The sequence below is a fragment of the Ornithorhynchus anatinus genome, chromosome 4 (assembly GCF_004115215.2).
Source record: "Ornithorhynchus anatinus isolate Pmale09 chromosome 4, mOrnAna1.pri.v4, whole genome shotgun sequence".
NCBI lineage: Eukaryota > Metazoa > Chordata > Mammalia > Monotremata > Ornithorhynchidae > Ornithorhynchus > Ornithorhynchus anatinus.
The window spans coordinates 96,517,965-96,542,520 of NC_041731.1; the positions used below are offsets into that span (position 1 = coordinate 96,517,965).

Consider the following 24,556-nt stretch of genomic DNA (forward strand, 5'->3'; position numbering starts at 1 on the left):
CTTATAGAAATGACCTGCTGTCCCATATTAATACACTCATGGGTTGCAATTATTGTCTTTGAGCTCTATTTAAATGTTTCTCTAGATCATGTCCTTGCTTCCTAATTGAGGAATTTCTAATTCCTAATAACGGTCTGTTATTTATTTTTATAACAAGAACATTCCATTAGATGATATTTTGATTTTTTCCATTAGATTAGAAGTTCCATGGGGGCTGAGACCTTGTCTTTATCTCTCTATATTCCCTTTATGCCTAGTTCAGTGGTTTGCATCTTCTCTAAGAGACCTTCCCTAAGCCCTCCTTTCCTCTTCTCTCACTCCGTTCTGCATCACCCTGATTTGCTTCCTTTATTCATCCCTCGTCCCTCCCCCACAGCACTCATGTACATATGTGAAAATTCATTTATTTATATTACTGTCTGTCTCCCCCTCAAGACTGCAAGCTCGTTGTGGGCAGGGAATGTGTCCATTTATTGTTATATTGTACTCTCTCAAGCACTTTGAGTGCTCTGCACCCAGTAATCGTTCAATAAATATGACTGAATGATTGAATAGAGGTATTTATTGAGTGTTTATGGTGTTCAGAGCACTGTACTAAGTCCTTGGGAGAGTACAAGGCAACAGAGTCGGTGGACATGTTCCCTGTCCACGGAGAGTTTACAGTCTAGCAGATCCAATAAATACTGTGGATGAAATGAACAGGCCTTTTAGAAGAAAAATAAAGGAAAATGATGGGGATGGAAGACTGTTTGCAGAAATAGGAATTTACAATGTTCAATATAATGAATTCACTCATCTTTCTCACTGAAAGAAGAAAGTTGTAATTGCCATCCTGTTCTGGAATATGATTAGTGAGCTAGCAAGGGCAGTCTGGTGAGAGAGGAGATACTGAAAGACCTTGTATCCTGACAGCAATGTCCTACTATTGTAAACCATGGATTTAGTACAATGTTAAGGAAAATAAATCACCACCAGGAAAAGCTTTTGGTTTAGATGCAATACAACCTCCCCATGTCCTATTATGGGGCAGCGAATTCCCAAATACAGATTTAAGTGGGATGAATTGTCCTAGTTTCCGTTGGGTTTTGTTTTTTTTTAAAAAATTTCCTTAGGTCACGGGGTGCTTTTCAGTCCGTGGGGCCCATAAGTCATTAAAACAGTGTAGCTAAATGTTCTAGGGAAAAGAATAGTTTATCAAGTTACAAGGACAGATGTCAGACCCCCAGTTCCTCTCCAAAGCTTCTGGTTCACTGAGTCTGGGATGGGAATCCTCCTTCCTGATGGGTTCTGTCTTTATGGCACAGGATCTTAGGCTGGCCATTTTAGAAAAAATACTATCTTTGGACATCTCTGCCCTGTATACTGAGATGATGGAAGCCTGTGGATTGCAGAATGAGCAAATTACAGAGCAGCAAAGATTGATTCATTCGGTCATATTTATTGAACACTTACTGTGTGCAGAGCACTGTACTAAGCACTTGGGAAAGTTGGTAGACTTTATTGTATAGTATTGTATAGTTGGTAGACCAGTTCCCGGCCCACAACTTAGCTGCTCCATGCCTCAGTTTCCTCATCTGTGAAAGGGGGATTCACTACCTGCCCTCCCTCCTCCTTACACTCTGAGCTTCATGTGGGATTGGGAATGTGACCAGTGTGATTAATTTCTAAGGGCTGGGGTTGATAGAACAGTGGTCTAGTGTAGTAAGCACTTCATGTACTTTGGGCCTGTTTCCCCCAAACCAATTCACAAATGCATCCTGTGATCTATGGTTCTTGTCTTATGCTTTCAAGCCATCTCTGACCCATAGTGACTCCATGGATACATCTCTCTAAGTGCTCAGTACAGTGCTCTGCACACATTAAATGCTTGATACGATTGAACGAATCTCTCACAGAAATCCCCACTTCCATCTGCAGTCGTTCTGGTAGCGGATGGTATGGAAAACCATAGAGTTTTCTTGGTAAAAATCTGGAAGTGGTTTGCCATTACCTCCTTCCAGTCAGTCAACTTGAGTCTCCGCCCTCAACTCTCTTCCATGCCGCTGCTGCCCAGCATGGGTGAGTTTTGACTTAATAATGTCGGTATTTGTTAAGCGCTTACTGTGTGCCGAGCACTGTTCTAAGCGCTGCGGTAGATACAGGGTCATCAGGTTGTCCCACATGAGGCTTACAGTCTTAATCCCCATTTTCCAGATGAGGTAACTGAGGCACAGAGAAGTGAAGTGACTTGCCCACAGTCACACAGCTGACAGGCAGCAGAGCTGGGATTCGAACCCATGACCTCTGGCTCCCAAGACCGGGCTCTTTCCATTGAGCCACGCTGTTGTAGCAGATGGCCTGCCACTGGCTAGCCACTGGCCAAGCTAGGAATGGAATGGACAGGCCTCTGCCTGACTCTCCCTCCCATAGCCGAAACTGGTAGAGGACTGGAAACTCTTCAGGTGCAACCCTGAGAGGGGGATCTCTGGGTGGATTAACTGAATTCATTACTGGCCATCCTATTGCTACAGCATTTATCATGCTGATGTGTGCAGTGTGACAATTGAAATGTTAGGAAACAAATGTGTAAATGGGGTTATTGAACAAGTCTTCTCTGTGCTGGAGGAGGGTCAGAAAGCATTGCCCGTATGCAGTTATTCTCTGAGACTGTAGTCAAACATTTTGGGTGTAGCCTTTGAGATCTTATCCTTAAAAAAACAACAACCCACCAACAGCAAAAAAAAATCCAACCCCAAAAATCTCATCAGAAAAAAAGGGTAAATCATCCAATTCAGTTCTTTTGGGGGTTATGGATTTAAGTGCTAAGGTGATGCAGGAAGAAGGGAGATGAGATTAAATCAAGTGACTTGTTTAGATATTTATTTCTTCATTGTGGAGAAGAATAGGTAGTTGCTTGGGGCGAGCTCACTTATTCTGGTTCTATTTAGTGGTCGAAATGTTCTGGTGCATTTTAGTAAAAAAAAAAAAAAAAAAAAAAAAAAAAAAAGCACTTCTAGTTTTACTCGATGAACTGGGCCCTGTATTTTTTGGAATTTCTTCATTTGTTGTCCTTAATACTTCAGCAATTCAATGGCAGCAGAAATATGTCTAGTTTTGTTTGAGAGGGTTCAGTAAGTCACTTTAGGAAAATGATTTTGAAATCATTTTTCCTCCATAGAAATGTGGTGAGGTTATTGGGGATGGGGAGAGGGAAAAGAGTGTATGTGTGTGTGTAGGAAAAAGGATAGAAGGACATGGATTCTAGGTTTATTTTTTTGCCATTGACACAGATATAGAATTCTACTATTAACTCTCCTGAATGTTTCCTGCTCTTGTTTAAGAAAAAAAACAACACACTTCCATTCATTGTTTCTATGCAACTTCCTATCCCTTCTAACTTAAAAGAAGGCTAAAATCCAAGAAAATTTCTGGGCTCTCCCTTAGGGAAAGGAACCGCATTTCATGTCTGAAAAGCACTTTTAAGAATTGTGTTCCAATTTAGTGAACCTCTAAATTGTATGCCAGCTCCTTGTGAGTGGGGATCATATCTAGAAAATATGTTGTATCCCAGGCACTTAGTACGGTGTTCTGCAACCACTAAGCGCTCAATAAATACCATTGATCGTGACTGGGATTTCCCAAGTGCTTAGTTCAGTGCATTTGCACATGCTAAGCATTCAATAAATACCACTGATGATGATTTATTTTCCTAAGCGCTTAATACAGTGCTTAGATCATTCCTCTGCACACATTGCCTAAATCAATCAATAGTATTTATTGAGCACTTTTTCATAGTATTTGTTTTTAGCGCTTACTGTGTGTCAGGCATTGAGTTAAGTGCTTGGGCACCTATAAGTTAATCAGTTTGGACACAGTGTTCCACATGGGGTTCACAGTTTTCTCATTTTACAGATGAGGTAACTGAGGCACAGAAGCAAAATGTCTTGCCCAGGGTCACACAGCAGACAAGTGGCAGAGCCTGGATTAGATCCCAGCTCCTTCCAACTCCCAGGCCGGTGCTCTATCCACTAGGCCACGCTGCGTCTCAGGTTGATTTGATTTTTTCGTCAGATTTCTATTTTAACAGACCATTTTGGCTTCATTCATTCATTCAATAGTATTTATTGAGCGCTTACTATGTGCAGAGCACTGTACTAAGCGCTTGGGATGAACAGGTCGGCAACAGATAGAGACAGTCCCTGCCGTTTGACGGGCTTACAGTCTAATCGGGGGAGATGGACAGACGAGAACAATGGCACTAAACAGCGTCAAGGGGAAGAACATCTCGTAAAAACAATGGCAACTAAATAGAATCAAGGCGATGTGCAATTCATTAACAAAATAAATAGGGTAACGAAAATATATACAGTTGAGCGGACGAATACAGTGCTGTGGGGATGGGAAGGGAGAGGTGGAGGAGCAGAGGGAAAAGGGGAAAATGAGGCTTTAGCTGCGGAGAGGTAAAGGGGGGATGGCAGAGGGAGTAGAGGGGGAAGAGGAGCTCAGTCTGGGAACGCCTCTCGGAGGAGGTGATTTTTAAGTAGGGTTTTGAAGAGGGAAAGAGAATCAGTTTGGCGGAGGTGAGGAGGGAGGGCGTTCCGGGACCGCGGGAGGACGTGACCCAGGGGTCGACGGCGGGATAGGCGAGACCGAGGGACGGCGAGGAGGTGGGCGGCGGAGGAGCGGAGCGTGCGGGGTGGGCGGTAGAAAGAGAGAAGGGAGGAGAGGTAGGAAGGGGCAAGGTGATGGAGAGCCTCGAAGCCTAGAGTGAGGAGTTTTTGTTTGGAGCGGAGGTCGATAGGCAACCACTGGAGTTGTTTAAGAAGGGGAGTGACATGCCCAGATCGTTTCTGCAGGAAGATGAGCCGGGCATCGGAGTGAAGAATAGACCGGAGCGGGGCGAGAGAGGAGGAAGGGAGGTCAGAGAGAAGGCTGACACAGTAGTCTAGCCGGGATATAACGAGAGCCCGTAATAGTAAGGTAGCCGTCTGGGTGGAGAGGAAAGGGCGGATCTTGGCGATATTGTAGAGGCGAAACCGGCAGGTCTCGGTAACGGATAGGATGTGTGGGGTGAACGAGAGGGACCAGTCAAGGATGACACCGAGATTGCGGGCCTGCGGGACGGGAAGGATGGTCGTGCCATCCACGGTGATGGAGAAGCCTGGGAGCGGACCGGGCTTGGGAGGGAAGACGAGGAGCTCAGTCTTGCTCATGTTGAGTTTTAGGTGGCGGGCCGACATCCAGGTGGAGACGTCCCGGAGGCGGGAGGAGATGCGAGCCTGAAGGGAGGGGGAGAGGACAGGGGCGGAGATGTAGATCTGCGTTTCATCTGCGTAGAGATGGTAGTCGAAGCCGTGAGAGCGGATGAGTTCACCGAGGGAGTGAGTGTAAATGGAGAACAGAAGAGGGCCAAGAACTGACCCTTGAGGAACTCCAACAGTTAAAGGATGGGAGGGGGAGGAGGCTCCGGCGTAGGAGACCGAGAATGATCGGCCAGAGAGGTGAGAGGAGAACCGGGAGAGGACAGAGTCCGTGAAACCAAGGTGAGATAAGGTATGGAGGAGGAGGGGATGGTCGACAGTGTCAAAGGCAGCAGAGAGGTCAAGGAGGATCAGACAGTAATGCTATTCCTCCTCCCTAGATGGTAAGCTCTCTGCGGACAGGGATCACGTCTCCCACTTCTGTTGTATTGAACTCTCCCAAGTGCTTAATATAGTGTTGTGCACACAATAAGTGCTCAATAAATGCCATCAATTAATAATGAATCAATCGATTCCTGCAGCTTGGTTCAAGTGAAGTTGCAGTCGGCAGACTCTTGCCCCCTGAGCCATGAATGCCTCTGCCATTAATAAAAATAATAATAGTAATTATTATTATGGTGTTTGTTAAGCACTTACTGTGTGTCAAGCACTGTTCTAAACACTGGGGTAGCTACAAGCTAATTTAAAGGTTTGTATTTCATATCGCAGCGTGGCTCAGTGGAAAGAGCCCGGGCTTGGGAGCCAGAGGTTCTAATCCCAGTTCCTCCGCTTGCCAGCTGTGTGACTTTGGGCAAGTCACTTAACTTCTCTGTACCTCAGTTACCTCATTTGTAAAATGGGGATTAAAATTGTGAGCCCCTCGTGGGACAACCTGATCACTTTGTATCCCCCCAGCGCTTAGGACAGTGCTTTGCACATAGTAAGCCCTTAACAAATACCACCATTATTATTATTATTATTATTGTTATATCGATACTCTAAATGCATGTGTGCTTCTCTTCAAGGGAAAAGAAGGTGAGCTTCTACTGGCCGAATGGTTTTCAACTGGAAAAGGGAGACTGTGTATCAGCTCACTGTGGACAGGGAATGTGTCAGTTATATTGTTGTGTTGTACTCTCCCAAGCGCTTAGCCCTGCTCACAGCATTCAATAAAGACTGTGGGCAAGTCACTTCACTTCTCTGTGCCTCAGTTCCCTCATCTGGAAAATGGGGATTAACTGTGAGCTCCACGTGGGACAACCTGATGACCCTGTATCTTCCCCAGCGCTTAGAACAGTGCTCTGCACAAAGTAAGCACTTAACAAATACCAACATTATTATTATTATTATAAATATGTTTGATTGATTGAAAATGGAGGAACTAGTCCATATAGAATGGAAATGACTGAGATCTTGTCTTACGCTGTCGAGTCATCTCTGCCCCATAGCGACACCATGGATGCATCTCTCCCAAAGCGCCCCACCTCTATCTGTAATCGTTCAGGTAGTGGATCCATAGAGTTTTCTTGGGAAAAATGCAAAAGTGGTTTAACATTGCTTCCTTCTGCGCAGTACACTTGAGGCCCCCGCCCTCGACTTTTTCCCACACTGCTGCTTCCCAGCACGGGTGAGTTTTGACTTGTAGCAAATTGCCTTCCACACGTTAGCCACTGCCCGAGCTAGGAAATGGATATGCCCCTGCTTGACTCTCCTTCTCATCGTCAAGGCTGGTAGAGTACTAGAAACTCCTCAGGTGCGACCGTGAGAGGGGAAAAGACTGAGAAGTTCGCCCCGAATGACACAAATATATTTTCCTACTCTTGTAAGAGTAGGAAAACAGAAACTGCTCTCACCAGGGTTCAGCTTTGATACATTATACTGCACATTCACCTGGAAGAGCGTCTCTCTTTTCCAGACACATCTATTTCCTAACCTTTTATTTCATGTATAGCTCTCTCAATCTATCAGTAGTAGTCATTGAGCGCATACTGTGTGCAGAGCACTGTATTAAGCACTTGGGAAAGGACAGCAGAGTTGATGGCCACATTCACTGTCCACAGAGAGCTTACAGTCCACTGGGGGAGCCAGGCGTTAGTATAAATAAGTAAACCGTGGATGTGTACGTAAGTTTAATGCCCCTGAAGGTGAGGTGAATAAAGTGTGCAAATTCAAGTGCAAGGGCGACACAGAAGGGAGTGGGAGAAGCAGCAATGAGGGCTTGTTCATGCCACTGTGTTCAACAGATATGATATCGAATCCATTTCAGATTTTTTTGAGTATTTAATAAACTAGTTTTTTATGGTATATACTCAACTGTATATATCTCAACTGTATATATCTTCATCACCCTATTTATTTTGTTTAATGAGATGTACAGCACCCTGATTCTATTTATTTGCCATTGTTTTTATGAGATGTTCTTCCCCTTGACTCTATTTATTGCCATTGTTCTTGTCTGCCCGTCTCCCCCGATTAGACCGTAAGCCCAACAGAGGGCAGGGACTGTTTCTATCTGTTGCCGATCTGTACATTCCAAGCGCTTAATACAGTGCTCTGCACATAGTAAGCGCTCAATAAATACTATTGAATGAATGACTGAATGGTACTTGTTAAGTGCTTACTAGTGAAAAGGTTATCCTTACTAAACAGTGCCTACAGGTATTCATATCAGTCACATTTCTATTTATGTCATTGGGTGACCAGCAAAAGCAGATTCATTTGTTCTGTCCCCTGTACTTTTTTATTCCAATGGTACTTGTTAAACACTTATACTGCCAGGCATTGTACTAAGCGCTTGAGTAGAGTCAGGATTACTAAATTGGACACACAGTCCATGTCCCACAGAGAGTTAACAGTCTAAATCAGAGGGAGGAGGATTTAATCTCCATTTTACAGGTGAAGTAACTGAGGCACAGATAAATTAAGTGACTTTCCCCAGGTCACGCAGCAGACAAGTAGCAGAGTCGGAATTAGAACCCAGGTCCTCTGATGCCCGGGATTGTGCTCTTTCAACTAGGATACACCATTTCTCTGTCACACTGCTTCTCCGCTCTTCTTGCTCGATATACATTCTCTTGGGGAGCTCATGGGCTGCCTCCTCCGTGAGGACGTCTCCCAAATCTACTTCTCCGACCCTCACTTCTTGTGTAACTGGAAATGTCACTTGCTTCTTTTCTCCAGGACATTTCCCTTTGTATATCCCTCCAGAACCTCCAATTGAACAGAACTTCACAGCTTTCTTTCTAAACCCACTCCTCTTCCCCACTTTCCCATCCTCCCTGTCCCTGTCCTGGCCTGGAAACCCTAAACCTTTGGTGTCCTCCTCGACTCCTCACAGTGTTACAACTCACATAATAATGATAATAATGGCAATTATTATTATTATTGTGGTATTTAAGCACTTACAATGTGCCGAGCACTGTACTAAGTGCTGGGGGTGAATCCAAGCAAATCAGGTTGGACACAGTCCCTTTCCCACGTAGGGCTCACAGTCTCAATCCCCATTCTACAGATGAGGGAACTGAGGCACAGAGAAGTGAAGTGACTTGCCCAAGGTCACACAGCACACGTGGCGCAGCTGGGATTAGAACCCATGACCTTCTGACTCCCAGACCCGTGCTGTGTCCACTACGCCATGCATGCTGCTGATTCATTTTCACGCTGTTGCTAGTTCTTCCTCCTCATTCATTCAATCATATTTGAGTGCTTACTGTGTGCAGACCACTATATTAAGCACTATATTCTCATCCCACTTCCACCCATTACTTTCCATCCAGACAGTTACCACCTTGGTCCCACCTCTGCAGCGTGGCTCAGTGGAAGGAGTCCGGCCTTGGGAGTCAGAGGTCATGGCTTCTAATCCCGGCTCTGCCACTTGTCAGCTGTGTGACTGTGGGCAAGTCACTTAACTTCTCTGTGCCTCAGTTACCTCATCTGTAAAATGAGGATTAACTGTGAGCCTCACGTGGGACAACCTGATTACCCTGTATCTACCCCAGCGCTTAGAACAGTGCTCTGCACATAGTAAGCGCTTAACAAATACCATCATTATATTATTCATTCAATCGTATTTGAGTGCTCACTCTGTGCAAAGCACTGTATTGAGCACTTGGGAGAGTACAGTGCAACAACGTTCCCTACCCACAGTGAGCTCACAGTCTAAGGGGAGGACAGAAATTTATACATAAATAAATGTATAAATATATTATATAAAAGTGCTTTGGGGCTGGGAGGGAGGATGAAGGAAGGAAGCAAGTCAGGGTGATGTAGAAGGGAGTGGGAGAAGAAGAGAGGAGGGCTTAGTGATGGTTTTGAAGTGGGGGAGAGCAATTATTTGTCTGATATGAGAAGGGAGGGCATTCCAGACTAGAGGTGGGATGTGTTGGCAAGAGGTCGGCAGTGAGATAGACGAGATTGGGGTCCAGTGAGAAGGTTCGCACCAGAGGATTGAAGAGTGCGGGCTGGGTTGTAATAGGAAAGAAGGGAGGTGAGGTAGGAGGAGGCAAGGTGATTAAGTACTTATCCATCAGCCTCCTCACTGGTCTCCCTGCCTCTAGCCTCCAATCCATACTTCATGATGCGGATCATCTTCTTAGATAATAATAATAGTATTTGTTAAGCACTTCGGACCAATTAATCAATCATATTTATTGAGTTCTTACTGTATGCAGGACACTGTACAAGCACTTGGGAGAATACAGCACAACAATATAACAGACACATTCCCTCCCCACAGTGAGCCTGGGGGCTGTGGGGGGCAGTGCCAAGCATTGTACTAAGTGCTGGGCTACATACAACATCATCACATCCCACGTGGGGCTCATATTCGAAATAGAAGGGAGAAAAGTTACTGAATCACCATTTCGTAGATGAGGGTACTGAGGCACAGAGAAGTTAAGTGACTTGCCCTAGATCTCACGGCAGTTATGTGGCGGAGCTGGATTTAGAATCCAGGTCCTCCTGACTCCCAGCCCCGTGTTCTTTCCACTAGGCCCCACTGCTTGAAGTGCTGATCATCTCACATCTCCTCTCCCCTCCAAACCCTCTAATGGCTTCCCACTTCCCTCTGCATCAAGCAGAAACTCCTCACAGTCAGCTTCGAGGCTCAGCACAACTCTCGCCATATTGACTATCAGCCATCTTTTTTTTATAGTATTGTTAAGCGCTTACTATGTGCCAGGCACCGTATTAAGTGCTGAGATAGATAGATATATGATAATCAGGGTGGGCACAGTCTTTGTCCCACATGGAGTTCATCGTCTCAATCCCCATTTTTCAATGCCATAACTGAGGCATGGAGAAGTAACTTTACTTGCCCAAGGTCACAAATCAGATATGTGGTGGAGCCAGGATTATTCATTCATTCATTCAGTAGTATTTATTGAGCGCTTACTATGTGCAGAGCACTGTACTAAGCACTTGGAATGTACAAATGGGCAACAGATAGAGACAGTCCCTGCCCTTTGATGGGCTTACAGTCTAATAGGGGGAGACGGGCAGACGAGAACAATGGCAATAAATAGAGTCAAGGGGAAGAACATCTCATAAAAACAATGGCAACTAAATAGAATCAGGGTGATGTACATCTCATTAAACAAAATAAATAGGGTGATGAAGATATATACAGATGAGCAGACGAGTACAGTGCTGAGGGGGTGGGATGGGAGGGGGGAGGAGGAGAGGGAAAGGGGGAGAAGAGGGTTTAGCTGCAGAGAGGTGAAGGGGGGCGTAGAGGGAGCAGAGGGAAAAAGGGGGGAGCTCAGTCTGATTAGAACCCAGATCCTCCGGCTCCCTGGCCCACACTCTTTTCACCAGGTCACGCTGCTTCTCCATAGTCTCCCATGAGCTTAGTTGAGTGCTCCGCAAGCAGTAGTGCTCAAAAAATGTGACTTATTGGTCAATCGGGGAAGGGCCAGAAGTGCTGAGCATAAGCAGTGCAAGCCAACCAGGTCCTGGTGGTTTCCTGAGAAGGGCCTCCACAGGGTGAAATATTGACAAGGTGTCCATTCATTCAATAGTATTTATTGAGCACTTACTATGTGCAGAACATTGTACTAAGCGCTTGGAATGTACAGTTCGGCAACAGATAATGACAGTGTCTATCTGACATCTACTTCACTGCTCAGAGTGAGCCAAAGCTGCTTATCAGCGTGTGGCGTAGTGGATAGAGCACAGGCCTTGGAGTCCCTGGGTTCTAATCCTGGCTCTGCCATATGTCTATTGTGTGACCTTGGGTAAGTCACTTCTCTGCCTCAGTTACCTCAACTGTAAAATGGGGATTAAGACTGTGAGCCCCACCGAGGACACGGACTGTGTCCATCCTGATTAACTTGTATCTACCCCAGCACTTAGAACAGTGCTTGGCATATAGAAAGTGCTTAACAAGTACCGTAATTATTGTTATTATTATTATAATCTTTGCAATGATTTGAATGAAACAGGGAGTCTTTCATTTTGATATTTTCCCTCTCCGCTGAAAAGAGCAAAGCCATTGAGAAAATCTCCACATATGACTACTATTACTAATAATACCACTATTACTTGTACTAATGATAATAATAATAGTATTATTTTAAACACTACATGCCAAGCTCTGTAGTACCATTCAATTGTATTTATTGAGCACTTGCTATGTGCAGAGGACTGTATTAAGCGATTGGAAAGTACAATTTGGCAACAGATAGAGACAATCCCTACCCAATACACAGTCTAGAAGTACCAGGGTCATTGTCTTATCCTGTCGAGTCGTGTCCAGCCCATAACGACACCATGGACACATTCATTCAGTAGTATTTGTTGAGTGCTTACTATGTGCAGAGAACTGTACTAAGCGCTTGGAATGTACAATTTGGCAACAGATAGAGACAGTCGCTGCCCAATGACGGGCTCACAGTCTAATCGGGGGAGACAGACGCACAAAAACAAGACCACATAATCACGATAAACGCCGCACTTCCATCTGCGAGCGTTCTGGTAGCAGATCCAGAGAGTTTTCTTGGTAAAAATACGGAAGGGGTTTACCATTGCCGCCTTCCGCGCCGTCAACTTGAGTCTCCGCCCTCGACTCTCTCCCGTGCCGCTGCTGCCCAGCACAGGTGAGTTTTGACTTGTAGCAGATGGCCTGCCGCTCGATGGCCACTGGCCAAGCTAGCAGTGGAATGGCTAGGCCTCTGCTTGACTCTCCCTCCTGTAATCGAGACTCCTAGAGTACTGGAAACTCTCCAGGTGCCACCCTGAGAGGGTAAGTACCAGGTTAGATACAAGACAATCAGTTTGGACAGAGTCCTTATCCTACCTTTTATTTAAGAAAGCATTCAGTTTGGACGGAGTCCTTATCCTACCTTTTATTTAAGAAAGTATTAAACTGACACAGGAAGTGGCTTATGTGTGCAGTGAGGCTGTTTGCAAGCAAAATTCCATTCAAATGAAAGCAGACAACATAGACACTGGCTGTTTTCCCTCCTCAGTGCTTCCAGGAGAGGAAAATTCCATGAAAATGAACCAAATGACAACACAGGCTGGGTGTGCATGATCCAAGTGAAGGGACAAATAGAGATTATAATCCCGGGGGAACCTGTCACAAGAACACAACAAGGTGTGGGAATTAATTCATTAAGTGCGTATTGTTTGTAGCCCTTGAGAGATTACAGTAGGAGAGACCACAGCCTCAAGTGCTATCTTTCCTTCATCTTCCTTCTCTTCTCATTTCCTCTGTTTTTTCCTCTTTCCCTTATTGCTAGACTTAATTCCCTCATGATCTATGTAATATCTCCCCCCATTACATTAGAAAAATGTTGCAAAAATGTGGCCCAGTTGTGCACGTAAATTTGGTATTCTGCTTGTCTGTTGCTTGTTTAGATCCACTGACCCTTTTCAGGCTATCTTTTATGTAGGAAAGAAAGAGGTGGACCAGAGGACTTCAAGGGAAAGGCGGCCGGGGTGGGGGTGTCTTTTCTGGTTTCCAGAATCTGTGTTCTAGCTGGATCCCAGATGGCCCGTGGAACCGTTGATTTGTAATTTGAGATGTTCCAACCCAAACTCACAGAGTAGACCCACCACCCCTGATCTTGTAACCAGCTCTTTCCAGGTGTTTTTGTTTTTTTTTTTTAAATGAACCCTAAAGTGCAACATTCCCTCCCATAAAAACCAATTAAAGCCAGGCGTGCCGTTGGCTGAGAAGTTGTGTTGGATCCCTTCGGATTCCAGATTCTTGGGGGACTGAGGAACTTTGAAGGAATAGGGCAAAGGCAGAGCAGAACAGGCAGAATATGTCCCTCCTCACGTCTGACAGCATTGCAGCATCCTCCAGGGGACACAACCAGAAACCGTATCGGCCAATGTTGTTGTCTGAATAAAATCCAACACGGGTATGAGTTGATCCCGGGCTATAGAATTTCTTCCTGCCTCCCTTGCCTCATTCCCATTTTTATTACAGCCAAACACACGTTCCTCATTAGTACCCCGGGTGATAGGGGAAATCGGAGTGCTGAAAATGATGTGGAATAGGTACCAGATGTTTGTACCAAATTGGAATGCATCTCCCCTAAGAGGGCTTAAAAAGTATTTACTGAAAGGGAAAATTATTTAATGCGATTCCTCTCTCCAACAAGGTGCTTATTCTGGGTGTCGTTAGAGTGAGATAGCATTCTGTCTGGTGAGATGAGCGTCAGCTTAGCCGATTCAAAAATGCTCTGTCTGCTTTCTGTCAAGACTCCGGGTCTGATTCTAATGATCCCGGCTATGGGGTATGAGGTGGTGTAACTAAGCCTGGAGTTATGCGTGTTCTTTCGGAAGGGAAGGTCTAGCTTTCAGCCTTCTCCATAATTCCAGTGGAATTGGAAATTAGTCACTCATGAGGTGGCGTGATCTCAGGTCCCCTTCTAGTATAATACTAATAATAATGTTGGTATTTGTTAAGCGCTTACTATGTGCAGAGCACCGTTCTAAGCGCTGGGGTAGATGCAGGGTGATCAGTTTGTCCCACGTGAGGCTTACAGTTTTAATCCCCATTTTACAGATGAGGTCACTGAGGCACAGAGAATTTATGAGGTGCTTACTAGGTGCCAAGCACTGTTCTAAGCCCTGGGGTAGATACAAGTTAATCGGGTTGACACAGAGACTGTCAAATAATGGTATTTGTTAATCACTTACTATGTATCAATCACTGTTCTAAGCCTTGGGGTAGATACAAGGTAATCAGGTTGGCCCATGTGGGGCTCACAGTCTTCATCCCCATTTTACAGATGAGGTAACGGAGGCCCAGAGAAGTTAAGTGACTTGCCCAGGGTCATACAGCCGGCATGTGACAGAGCTGGGATTCGAACCCAGGTCCTTCTGACTCCCAGGCCTGATCTTTATTTACAAAGTCGCACTGCTGCTTTTAGCATTGTTGGGGAAATAAAGGAGAAGGAGGGAAAGAAGAAGAAAGATGTTTGTGCACTCCCTCAATACTTATATTGGCCCCACCTTCAGCCCCACAGCACTTTTGTACATATCTAAAAATTATATATTTATATTAATGTCTGTCTCCCCCTCTAGACTGCAAGCTTGTCATGGGCAGGGAATGTATCTACCGACTCTGTTATGAAGCAGCGTGACTTAGTGGAAGGAGCACGGGCTTGGGAGTCAGAGGTTGTGGGTTCTAATTCCGGCTCTGCTACTTGCTTTGGGCAAGTCACTTAATTTCTCTGTGCCTGTTACCTCATCTGTAAAATGGGATTAAGACTGTGAGCTCCACCATGGGCCAACCGTATTACCTTGTATCTACTCCAGGGTTTAGAACAGTGCTTGACACATAGTAAATGATTAACAAATACCATTATTATTATTATAATTATTATTACTCTTTCACGCACTTAGTACAGTGCTCTGCACTCAGTAAGCACTGGAGAAATACCATTGATGGATTATAAAAGCATATGAGAGAAGCCAAGTGGCCTACTGGGAAAAAAGCCCAGGCCTGGGAATAAGAGAACCTGGGCTCTAATCCCCACTCTACCACTTGTCTTCTGTATGACCTTAGACAAGTCACTTAACTTCTCTGTGCCTCAGTTACTTCATCTGCCAAATGGGGATTCAAAACCCGTTCTCCTTCCTACTTAGATTGTGAGCCCCTTGTGGGACAGAGACCGCATCCAATCTGATTGGCTTTTATCAACCCCAGCCCTTAGAACAGTGCTTGACAAATGGAAGCACTTTAAAAACACCACAATTATTACTAGTAGTAGTAATAATAATAATCAGACTAATTCCGCTTATCAAATTGAAGCGAAGGAGTTTGTCTTGCTAGGTGGAAAATGGAGGCCAGTTTATAGTCACAACTTGTGGAAAGTTTTTTAAAGGGGGAGGTAGGAGGGCCACGGGTTTGAGATTTTACACAACTCTCTAGCTGTCAGCAAAGCGAAGCCTGGGTCTCCCAAATCGCACCCTCAGCTTCCTCTAGTTTACTTCCATCTTGCCAGCTACTAGGATCTGTTAGCTCAAGTATCAAGGTTCTAATCCTAACTCCGCTACTTGTCTGCTGGGTGACCTTGGGTAAGTCACTTCACTTCTCTGTGCCTCAGTTAGCGCATCTGTAAAATGGGGATTAAGACAGTGTGCCCCCATGTGGGACAGAGACCGTGTCCAACTTGATTGCCTTGCATCCTTCCCCAGCGCTTAGGACAGTGCCTGACAATCAATCAATGAGCTCTTCCTAAGCACAGAACAGTGTACGGGCACATACTGGCACATGGCTTAACAAATACCATAAAAAATTTGAAAGAGAATTAACTAAGAGTTGGGGGGAAGGGCTGAGTAAGTGGTGGTGGTCAATGTGGTCAGGATGTGGTCAAATGAGAGACTGAAGTGGCCCTGTGTTGGGGGGCTGTGCTAAGGAAAGAGAAAGCAAAAAGTAGGCAGCGAGATTGAGAATGAAGATTGCCGGATGTGCAGATGGTGGGGGAGAAACGAGACTGTGAATACCTACGTGGTGAGAAGGAGTTAGTGGTAGTGATAACAGTATTTAAGTGCTTACTGCCTACCAAGCACCATAGCTGTGCACTGGGAAAGAAGACATGGGCAGAAATTAGTTTTATTCATTCATTCAATAGTATTTATTGAGCGCTTACTATGTGCAGAACACTGTATTAAGCTCTTGGAATGTACAAATCGGTAACAGATAGAGACAGTCCCTGCCCTTTGATGGGCTCACGGTCTAATCGGGGGAGACGGACGGACAAGAACAATGGCAATAAATAGAATCAAGGCAGATCCCTGCCCTTCAAGGGGCTCGCAATGTGAGAGGAAAATGGGGGAGGGAGCTGACGAAGGACACTGCATACAGTGAGCACTCAATAAATAATGATGGAGAAGCAGTGCGGCCTAGGGGATAGAACCCGGGCCTGGGAGTTAGAAGGATCTGGGTTCTAGTCCTGGCACCGCTACTCGTCTGCTGTGTGTGACCTTGGACAAGTCACTTCACTTCTCTGTGCCTCAGTTTCCTCATCTGCAAAATGGCGATTAGGACTGTGAGCCCCATAATAATAATAATGATTATAATAATGTTGGCATTTGTTAAGCTCTTACTATGTGCAGAGCACTGTTCTAAGCGCTGGGGTAGATACAGGGTAATCAGGTTGTCCCACATGAGGCTCACAGTCTTCATCGCCATTTTATAGATGAGGGAACTGAGGCACTGAGAAGTGAAGTGACTTGCCCACGGTCACACAGCTGACAAGTGGCAGAGTTGGGATTCGAACTCATGACCTCTGACTCCCAAGCCCGGGCTCTTTCCACTGAGCCATGCTGCTTCCCTGGTATTTTTTATGGTATTATGGTATTTGCTAAGCATCTATTACATACCACAAGCTGAAGGGAGTGCTGGGGTAGATACAAGATAATCAGGTTGGACAGTCTCTGTCCCACGTGGGGCTCACAGTCTAAGGGGGACGGAAAACAGGTATCGAACACCCATTTTAGAGATGAAAATGAGGCCAAGACAAATGAAAAGACATCCCGTGCCATTGAGAAGGGAGCAGTAGAACCAGAATTAGTACCCATGTTGAAATTAGACATTGTTCCCTCCCCTTGTGAGGCTCATAATCCATGAGTAAAAGTCGTGGGGTGAGGACTAATAATAATAATAATAATAATGTTGGTATTTGTTAAGCGCTTACTATGTGCAGAGTACCGTTCTAAGCGCTGGGGTAGACACAGGGGAATCAGGTTGTCCCACGTGGGGCTCACAGTCTTAATCCCCATTTTACAGATGAGGTAACTGAGGCACAGAGAAGTTAAGTGACATGCCCACAGTCACACAGCTGACAAGTGGCAGAGCTGAGATTCGAACCCATGACCTCTGACTGCAAACCCCTTGCTCTTGCCACGGAGAGACGGACATATCGGTAGTAATGAAACAAAATAACGTTACAACAGCGTAAGGGACAAGACCAAAAATACTATTTGCAAAATAAAAAGTCAACAGGGAGCTGTGGCAAGAAGAGCCGAATTTCAGGCTCCTCGTGATTCAGAGTTCACCTCTAGCCCATGGCCACCGTAGTCACCAAGTGTCCTGCGGTTATTATGTGATGCCTCCCGTTGCCGTTGGTGTCCTCTTTCCTGCAGCAAGCAGGGAGCGGGCAGATCGAGTTGGATCGGCTGCGGTTGTGAGGGTTAATAATAATAATATTGGTATTTTCCAAGCACTTACTATGTGTCAGGCACCGTCCTAAGCGCTGGGGTGGATCCAAGCAAATCGGGTCGGACGCGGTCCCCATCCCACGTGGGGCTCACAGTCTTCATCCCCATTTTACAGATGAGGTAACTGAGGCACAGCGAAGTGAAGTGACTTGCCCAAAACCACACAGCAGACAAATGGCGGAGCTGGGATTAGAACCCATGACCTTCTGACTCTTCGACCTGCGCTCTAACCACTGCGCTATGCTGTGGAGAGCATGCAGGGTGGTGAGGCTGCAGTTGTCGGGTGCTTCATTTAGTCACGGTGCAGAGGGACCTAAAAGGGAGAGCAGGATTTTTTCCCCTCTGCCCCACGTGCACAGAGCTCTCGAGACTCTGTGCTGTCTCATTGTATTTGTTTTTTCCCTAATTTTAGCAAACCTAATCCTCTATCTAAAATCATACCGTCCAACTCCTTTAAATTCGCTGGGAAACCACCTCTTTGATTCGGATTCGTTTTCCTCGGTGCTCTCGGTTTTAAAGTTAATACATGTTTGGAACTTCTGGAGAGTTAAGGTGAGCGAGCGTACAGGAAAATCAACGTCAGAATCGTGATCCGAGAGTTGTTTTCTTTCCGCACGAGGTTTCTATCCAGTGCGCCGAGCGATTTTCTAAAAATTCTAAATTCTGTAAACTCGTTCTGGCCCCTTAAAAGGAAACAGTCTCTGCAAGCCAAAAGGAGGAGGAGAAGAAGGAGGTAGGGGCCGGGGGGAGAACAGAGAAAATGCCCCCAGTGTGGCCTTGCATATAATTGGCTAAGAATTTCAATCAGAGTATTTAATTGGAATTTTCAGTGTGCGTGTGTGTGTGTGTGTGTTTGTGTATATTCAGCCCCACTACCTCTTTCCTCCTAACGCACATGGCCTGTTCCTGCTTCTCCCCCTTTCCCCAGCCTGTGCTCTGAACCCAAGCCAGCTTGCGCCAGTGTTTTCTTAAGAAGAAATTCAGCCCACCAGCAAATTTGAGTTTGACACCCCTGATGTAAATCATAAAACCCTTGGCAGATGTTTTATTTGGTCAAACTACAGGCCTGCCAGAGCTGTATACAAAATAACAGAGCGGCAAAATGTTTCCGTTCTTGCTTTGATTTGTTTGTGGAACATTTATGGCTCCATAGGAAAACAGCAAACTTATAGGCTAAGCAAAGAATGCCCACTTAGGCAATGATCCCCCCAGTGCTTTACACTGGGGAGCCAATAATAATAATAATTATGGTACTTGTTAAGTGCTTACCGTGTGCCAATCCCTGTTCTAAGCACTGAGGTAGATTCAAGTTAAGCAGGTTGGTCGCAGGCCCTGTCCTACGTGGGGGCTCCCACTCTTAATCCCCATTTTGCAGATGAGGTAACTGAGGGCCAGAGAAGTGAAGTGACTTAACTAAGGTCACGCAGCAAACATGTGGCGGAGTCAGGATTAGAACCTGTCTTCTGTGGCCTTCTGGGACCAAACAAGCCTGGTCCCTCCTTGACCTTGGTGAAGAAGGAGGGACGGAGGGGGGAAGTAAGGGGGAAATCCCAAATCTACAAACAGCTGCGTGTGTGGCTGGGTAAAGAGCTCTCTGCTCCTACAGCTGGACAGTGTTGCTCTACCATTCCACGCTGCTCATGGATCGGCGGCCCCACCCAGCGTGGCCGTGATTATTTGAAAAGACGCACTCTTCCATTTGAGCCCAGTGGCTTTTATCAGTGGAGATAATTGCTGACAGAACCGAAATAGACTTGGCAAACCTCCGTGTCTGTGATGTGATGGCTGCGGGCATAATTGGCGGGGTACCTGGGCTCTGTTTGCGTTAAGAGATTGAAACTGTGGGCCCCGTGTGGGACAGGGACTGTGTCCAACTCGATTTGCCCGCATCCTCCCCGGCACTTTGTATAGTGCCTGGCATATAGTAAGCACTAAACAAATAGCGTTATTATTAGGCCATGCTGCTTCTCAAAAGGATCTGCAGGGTGGATTATTGTTATTATCTATTTATCATGATTATGGTGTCTTGTTTTTGTCCATCTGTCTCCCCCAGTTAGACTGTGAGCCTAATCATTGGGCAGGGATTGTCTCTATCCGTGGCCGAATTGTACATTCCAAGCGCTTAGTACAGTGCTCTGCATACAGTAAGCGCTCAATAAATACTACTAAATGAATGAGTGAATGAAAGAGAGCTTGCGAGCAGCAGCGATGATGCCTGTTTGGAGTGTGGCTGCCTGATGATTGTAAAAAATCAACCGATCATAGTTAATGCTTACTGTGTGAAGAGCACTGTACTAAACGTTTTGGAGAGTACAGTAGGACAGAGTTGGTAGGCACCATTTCCTACCCCCGATGAGCCTAGGAGAAAGTTGGGCAAGTGAAGATGTGCTGTTATAAATCAGTCATATTTATTGAGAGCTTACTGTGCGCAGAGCACTGTACTAAGCGCTTGGGAGAGTACAGTATAACACTACAACAGACACATTCCCTGCCCTCAACAAGCTTACATTCTAGAGGGGGAGACAGACATTAAATATAATTATAGGTATGTACATAAATGTAGTGGGACTGGTAAGGACAGGTGCAGTTTTCTTCTCTCTCCACCCCCCGCCCCCCAGTTATTTCATTTTTATTGCCTTCCTGGAGGGGAGGGAAATTCCCTTGATGCTGGGGAGAAGGCAAATACAAATGTCAAATAGGGAATGAAACCAAGACCTGGGCACTTAAGCGGAGAACTCAAAAACAAGAATAGCCCCTCCAAATGGAGCCGTTCCGTCCTTAGGAAATAGAGCCCGGCTGTTTCCATTTAGTGCGGTAAATTCTAAGTCTGGAGAAGCTCTCCTGTGCGAGTTGGCAATGGCTTTGCTGTCCCGAAAGGCTATGACTTCATACCTAGTGGTGAGATAAATCCCGATGTCTGAACAGACTGTTTGTGATTTTTTTTTTCCTCTTCAGGTCCTGTGCCCAGGACAGAGTGTGCGCTCTCACCTGTCAATTCCTCCCATCCGGTCCAAGCCTTGCTGGAGAGTTTCACCGTCTTGTCAGGCTGTGCAAGCAGAGGCACCACTGGCTTACCGTGGGAGGTGCACGTTCTCAATCTCCGAAACCCGGATGATGGGCCCAGCCAGCTGGAAAGAGAGGTAAGGTGCTCACACTTAATAATAATTATGGCATTTGTCAAGGACTTACTATGTGCCAGGCACCGTTCTAAGTGCTGGGGTGGATCCAAACATATCAGTTTGGTCCCATATGGGACTCATGGTCTCAATCCCCATCTTACAGTTGAGGTAACTGAGGCACAGAGGAAGTGAAGTCACTTGCCCTAGGTCACACAGCTGACAAGCGGCAGAGCGGGGATTAGAACCTGTGACCTTCTGACTCCCAGGCCCGTGCTCTATCCACTACACCATGCTGCTCCTCTGTCACGACAATAGAAATTTTGTTAACTGTGGACCGGACCTACCTTATTTTCCTACTTATGAAGCACTTAATAATAATAATAATGGTGGTATTTGTTAAGCGCTTACTATGTGCCAAGCACTGTTCTAAGAACTGGGGTAGATACAAGGTAATCAGGTTGTTCCACATTGGGTTTATAGTTTTAATCCCCATTTTACAGATAAGGTAACTGAGGCATAGAGAAGTTAAGTGACTTGTCCAAAGTCACACACGTGACAAGTGGCGGAGCTGGGATTAGAATCCACGACCTCTGACTCCCAAGACCAGGCTCTTTCCAGCCATGCTGCTTCTCCTAAGCAGATGGTTTGATGGTTTAGATTTAGAAAAAAGGAACATATCAATCATCAAGCGTAGTTATGGAGAGCTTACTGTGTGCAGAGCGCTGTACTAAGCACTTGGGAGAGGATAATATAAAGAGCCAGTGATTGTTTATAGGGTTGGATTATTCTCGTTATATCCCGGCTTCTCGTTATATCCCAGCTAGACTACTCTGTCAGCCTTCTCTCTGACCTCTCTTCCTCCTCTCTCGCCCCGCTCCAGTCAATTCTTCACTCCGCTGCCCGGTTCATCTTCCCGCAGAAACGATCTGGGCCTGTCACTCCCCTTCTTAAACAACTCCAGTGGTTGCCCATCGACCTCCGCTCCAAACAAAAACTCCTCACTCTAGGCTTCGAGGCTCTACGTCACCTTGCCCCTTCCTACCTCTTCTCCCTTCTCTCTTTCTACCGTCCATCCCGCACGCTCCGCTCCTCCGCCACCCGCCTCCTCGCCATCCCTCGGTCTCGCCCGTCCCGCCGTCGACCCCCGGGCCGCGTCCTCCCCCGGAACGCCCTCCCTCCTCACCTCCGCCAAACTGATTCTCTTCCCCTCTTCAAAACCCTACTTAGAACTCACCTCCTCCAAGAGGCCTTCCCAGACTGAGCTCCTCTTCTCCCTCTAGCACCCCCCCCTTTACCTCTCCGCAGCTAAACCCTCTTTTCCCCCTTTACCTCTGCTCCTCCCCCTCTCCCTTCCCATCCCCTCGGCACTGTACTCGTCCGCTCAACTGTATATATTTCCATTACCCTATTTATTTTGTTAATGAATTGTACATCGCCTCCATTCTATTTAGTTGCCATTGTTTTTACGAGACGTTCTTCCCCTTGTCTCTATTTATCGCCATTGTTCTCGTCTGTCCATCTCCCCCGATTAGACCGTAAGCCCGTCAAATGGCAGGGACCGTCTCTATCTGTTGCCGACTTGTTCATTCCAAGCGCTTAGTACAGTGCTCTGCACATAGTAAGCGCTCAATAAATACTATTGAATGAATGAATTAAAGGCCTACCTAGCTGGCTAGATGTGACCAGTGATATTTATTGAGGGCTTACTGTGTGTAGAGGACTGCACAGAGTAATCACCTTGTCCCCTCCTACCTTACCTCCCTGATTTTCCACTACCCAGTCAGCACACTTTGCTCCTTTAATGCCAACCTATTCACTGTACCTCCATCTTGTCTATCTCACCGCTGATCTCTCGCCCACATCCTGCCTCTAGCCTGGAACACCCTCCTTCCTCATATCCGACAGACATCACCTCCCCACCTTCAAAGCCTTATTGAATGCCCATCTCCTCCACGAGGTCTTCTCTGATTTATCCCTGATTTTCTTTTCTCCCACTCCCTTCTGCATCACCCTTGCACTTGGATTTGCCTCATTTACTCACTCCTCCCTCAGGCCCACAACACTTTCACTTATTTAGAGTAATGCCTGTCTATCGCTCTGGACTGTAAGCTCATCGTGGGCAGGGAACCTGCCTACCAACTCGGTTACACTGTACTCTCTCAAGCGATTAGTACAGTGCTCTGCACACAGTAAGTGCTCAATAAGTACAAGTGATTAATTGCTAACCCTCCTGTACCACTGCAGAAAGAGAGATAAGTTCACCCAACTTAAGTCCTTAAGTTCACACAACCCTCAAAGCACTTATGCTCATATCTTGTCTTTTACAATCTATTATTCCTCCTACCTGCAATATAATTATTTGTCACCCTAACCAGTTTGTAAGATCCTTGAGCACCCTCCATTTTTACTCCCAAGAGCTTAAAGCAATGCTCTGCACAAAGTCGGGACTCAGTAAAGGCTTTGGATTGGCGAATTAACTCACCCACCTGTCCCCTCATGCTTGTAGAAAGAGCACTGGGTCACAACTCTTTTGATCGTACTGCTGAGAAAGATTCTAGACTGTGAGCTCGTTGTAGGCAGGGACCATATCTACCAACTCTCCTATAGACTCCCAAGCTCTTAATTCAGGCAGTCAATCCATAGTATTGAGTGATCACTGTGTGCAGAGCACTGTACTAAGTGCTTGGAAGAGTACAAAATAACAGAGTTGGTAGACACATTTCCTGGCCACAACAAGTTTGTAGTCAAGAGGGGGAGACAGACATTAATATAAAGTAGAGATATGTATATAAGTGCCGTGGGGCAGAGGGAGGGGTGAATAAATGATGCAAATCCAAGTGCAAGGGTGATGCAGAAGGGAGGGGGAGATGAGGCAATGAGAGGTTAGTCGGGGAAGACCTCTTGGAGGACATTTGCCTTTAAAAAGGCTTTGAAAGTGGAGAGAGTGTTTGTCTGATGTGAAGAGGGTGGGTGCTCCAGGCTAGGAGCAGGATGGGGGTGAGTAGTCAGGAGTGAGATAGATGAGAGCAAGGTACAATTAGTAGATTGGCATTAGAGGACTGAAGTGGGCAAACTGGGTTGCAGTAAGGAAATCGGGGAGGTAAGGTAATAATAATAATAATGTTGGTATTTGTTAAGCGCTTACTATGTGCCGAGCACTGTTCTAAGCGCTGGGGTAGACATAGGGGAATCAGGTTGTCCCACATGGGGCTCACAGTCTTAATCCCCATTTTACAGATGAGGGAACTGAGGCACAGAGAAGTTAAGTGACTTGCCCACAGTCACACAGCCGACAAGTGGCAGAGCTGGGATTCGAACTCATGAGCCCTGACTCCAAAGCCCATGCTCTTTCCACTGAGCCATGCTGCTTCTCCAGCACAGTAGGGGGCAAGGTGATAGGCTTTAAAGTCTATGGTAAGGAGTTTCAGTTTGAGGCGGTGTCAGTTGGAGGAAATAAAGTGGGGAGGTAAGAAACTAATCAGGAAAGACTTATAGGAGATGTGATTTTAGAAGGGCCTTGAAGATGGGGGGAGGAAACTC

At 46.0% G+C, this 24,556-nt stretch overlaps 1 protein-coding gene across 2 annotated transcripts in view; it reads left to right on the forward strand.

The window, feature by feature from the left end:
- TGFBR3 (transforming growth factor beta receptor 3) overlaps nt 1–24,556 on the forward strand; it is a 264,695-nt gene that overhangs the window by 79,657 nt on the left and 160,482 nt on the right. For both annotated transcript variants that reach the window (XM_029062681.2, XM_029062680.2), the window contains exon 3: nt 20,853–21,037. In XM_029062681.2, the coding sequence (XP_028918514.1) occupies nt 20,853–21,037 (185 nt within the window). The remainder of the gene's footprint in view (nt 1–20,852; nt 21,038–24,556) is intronic.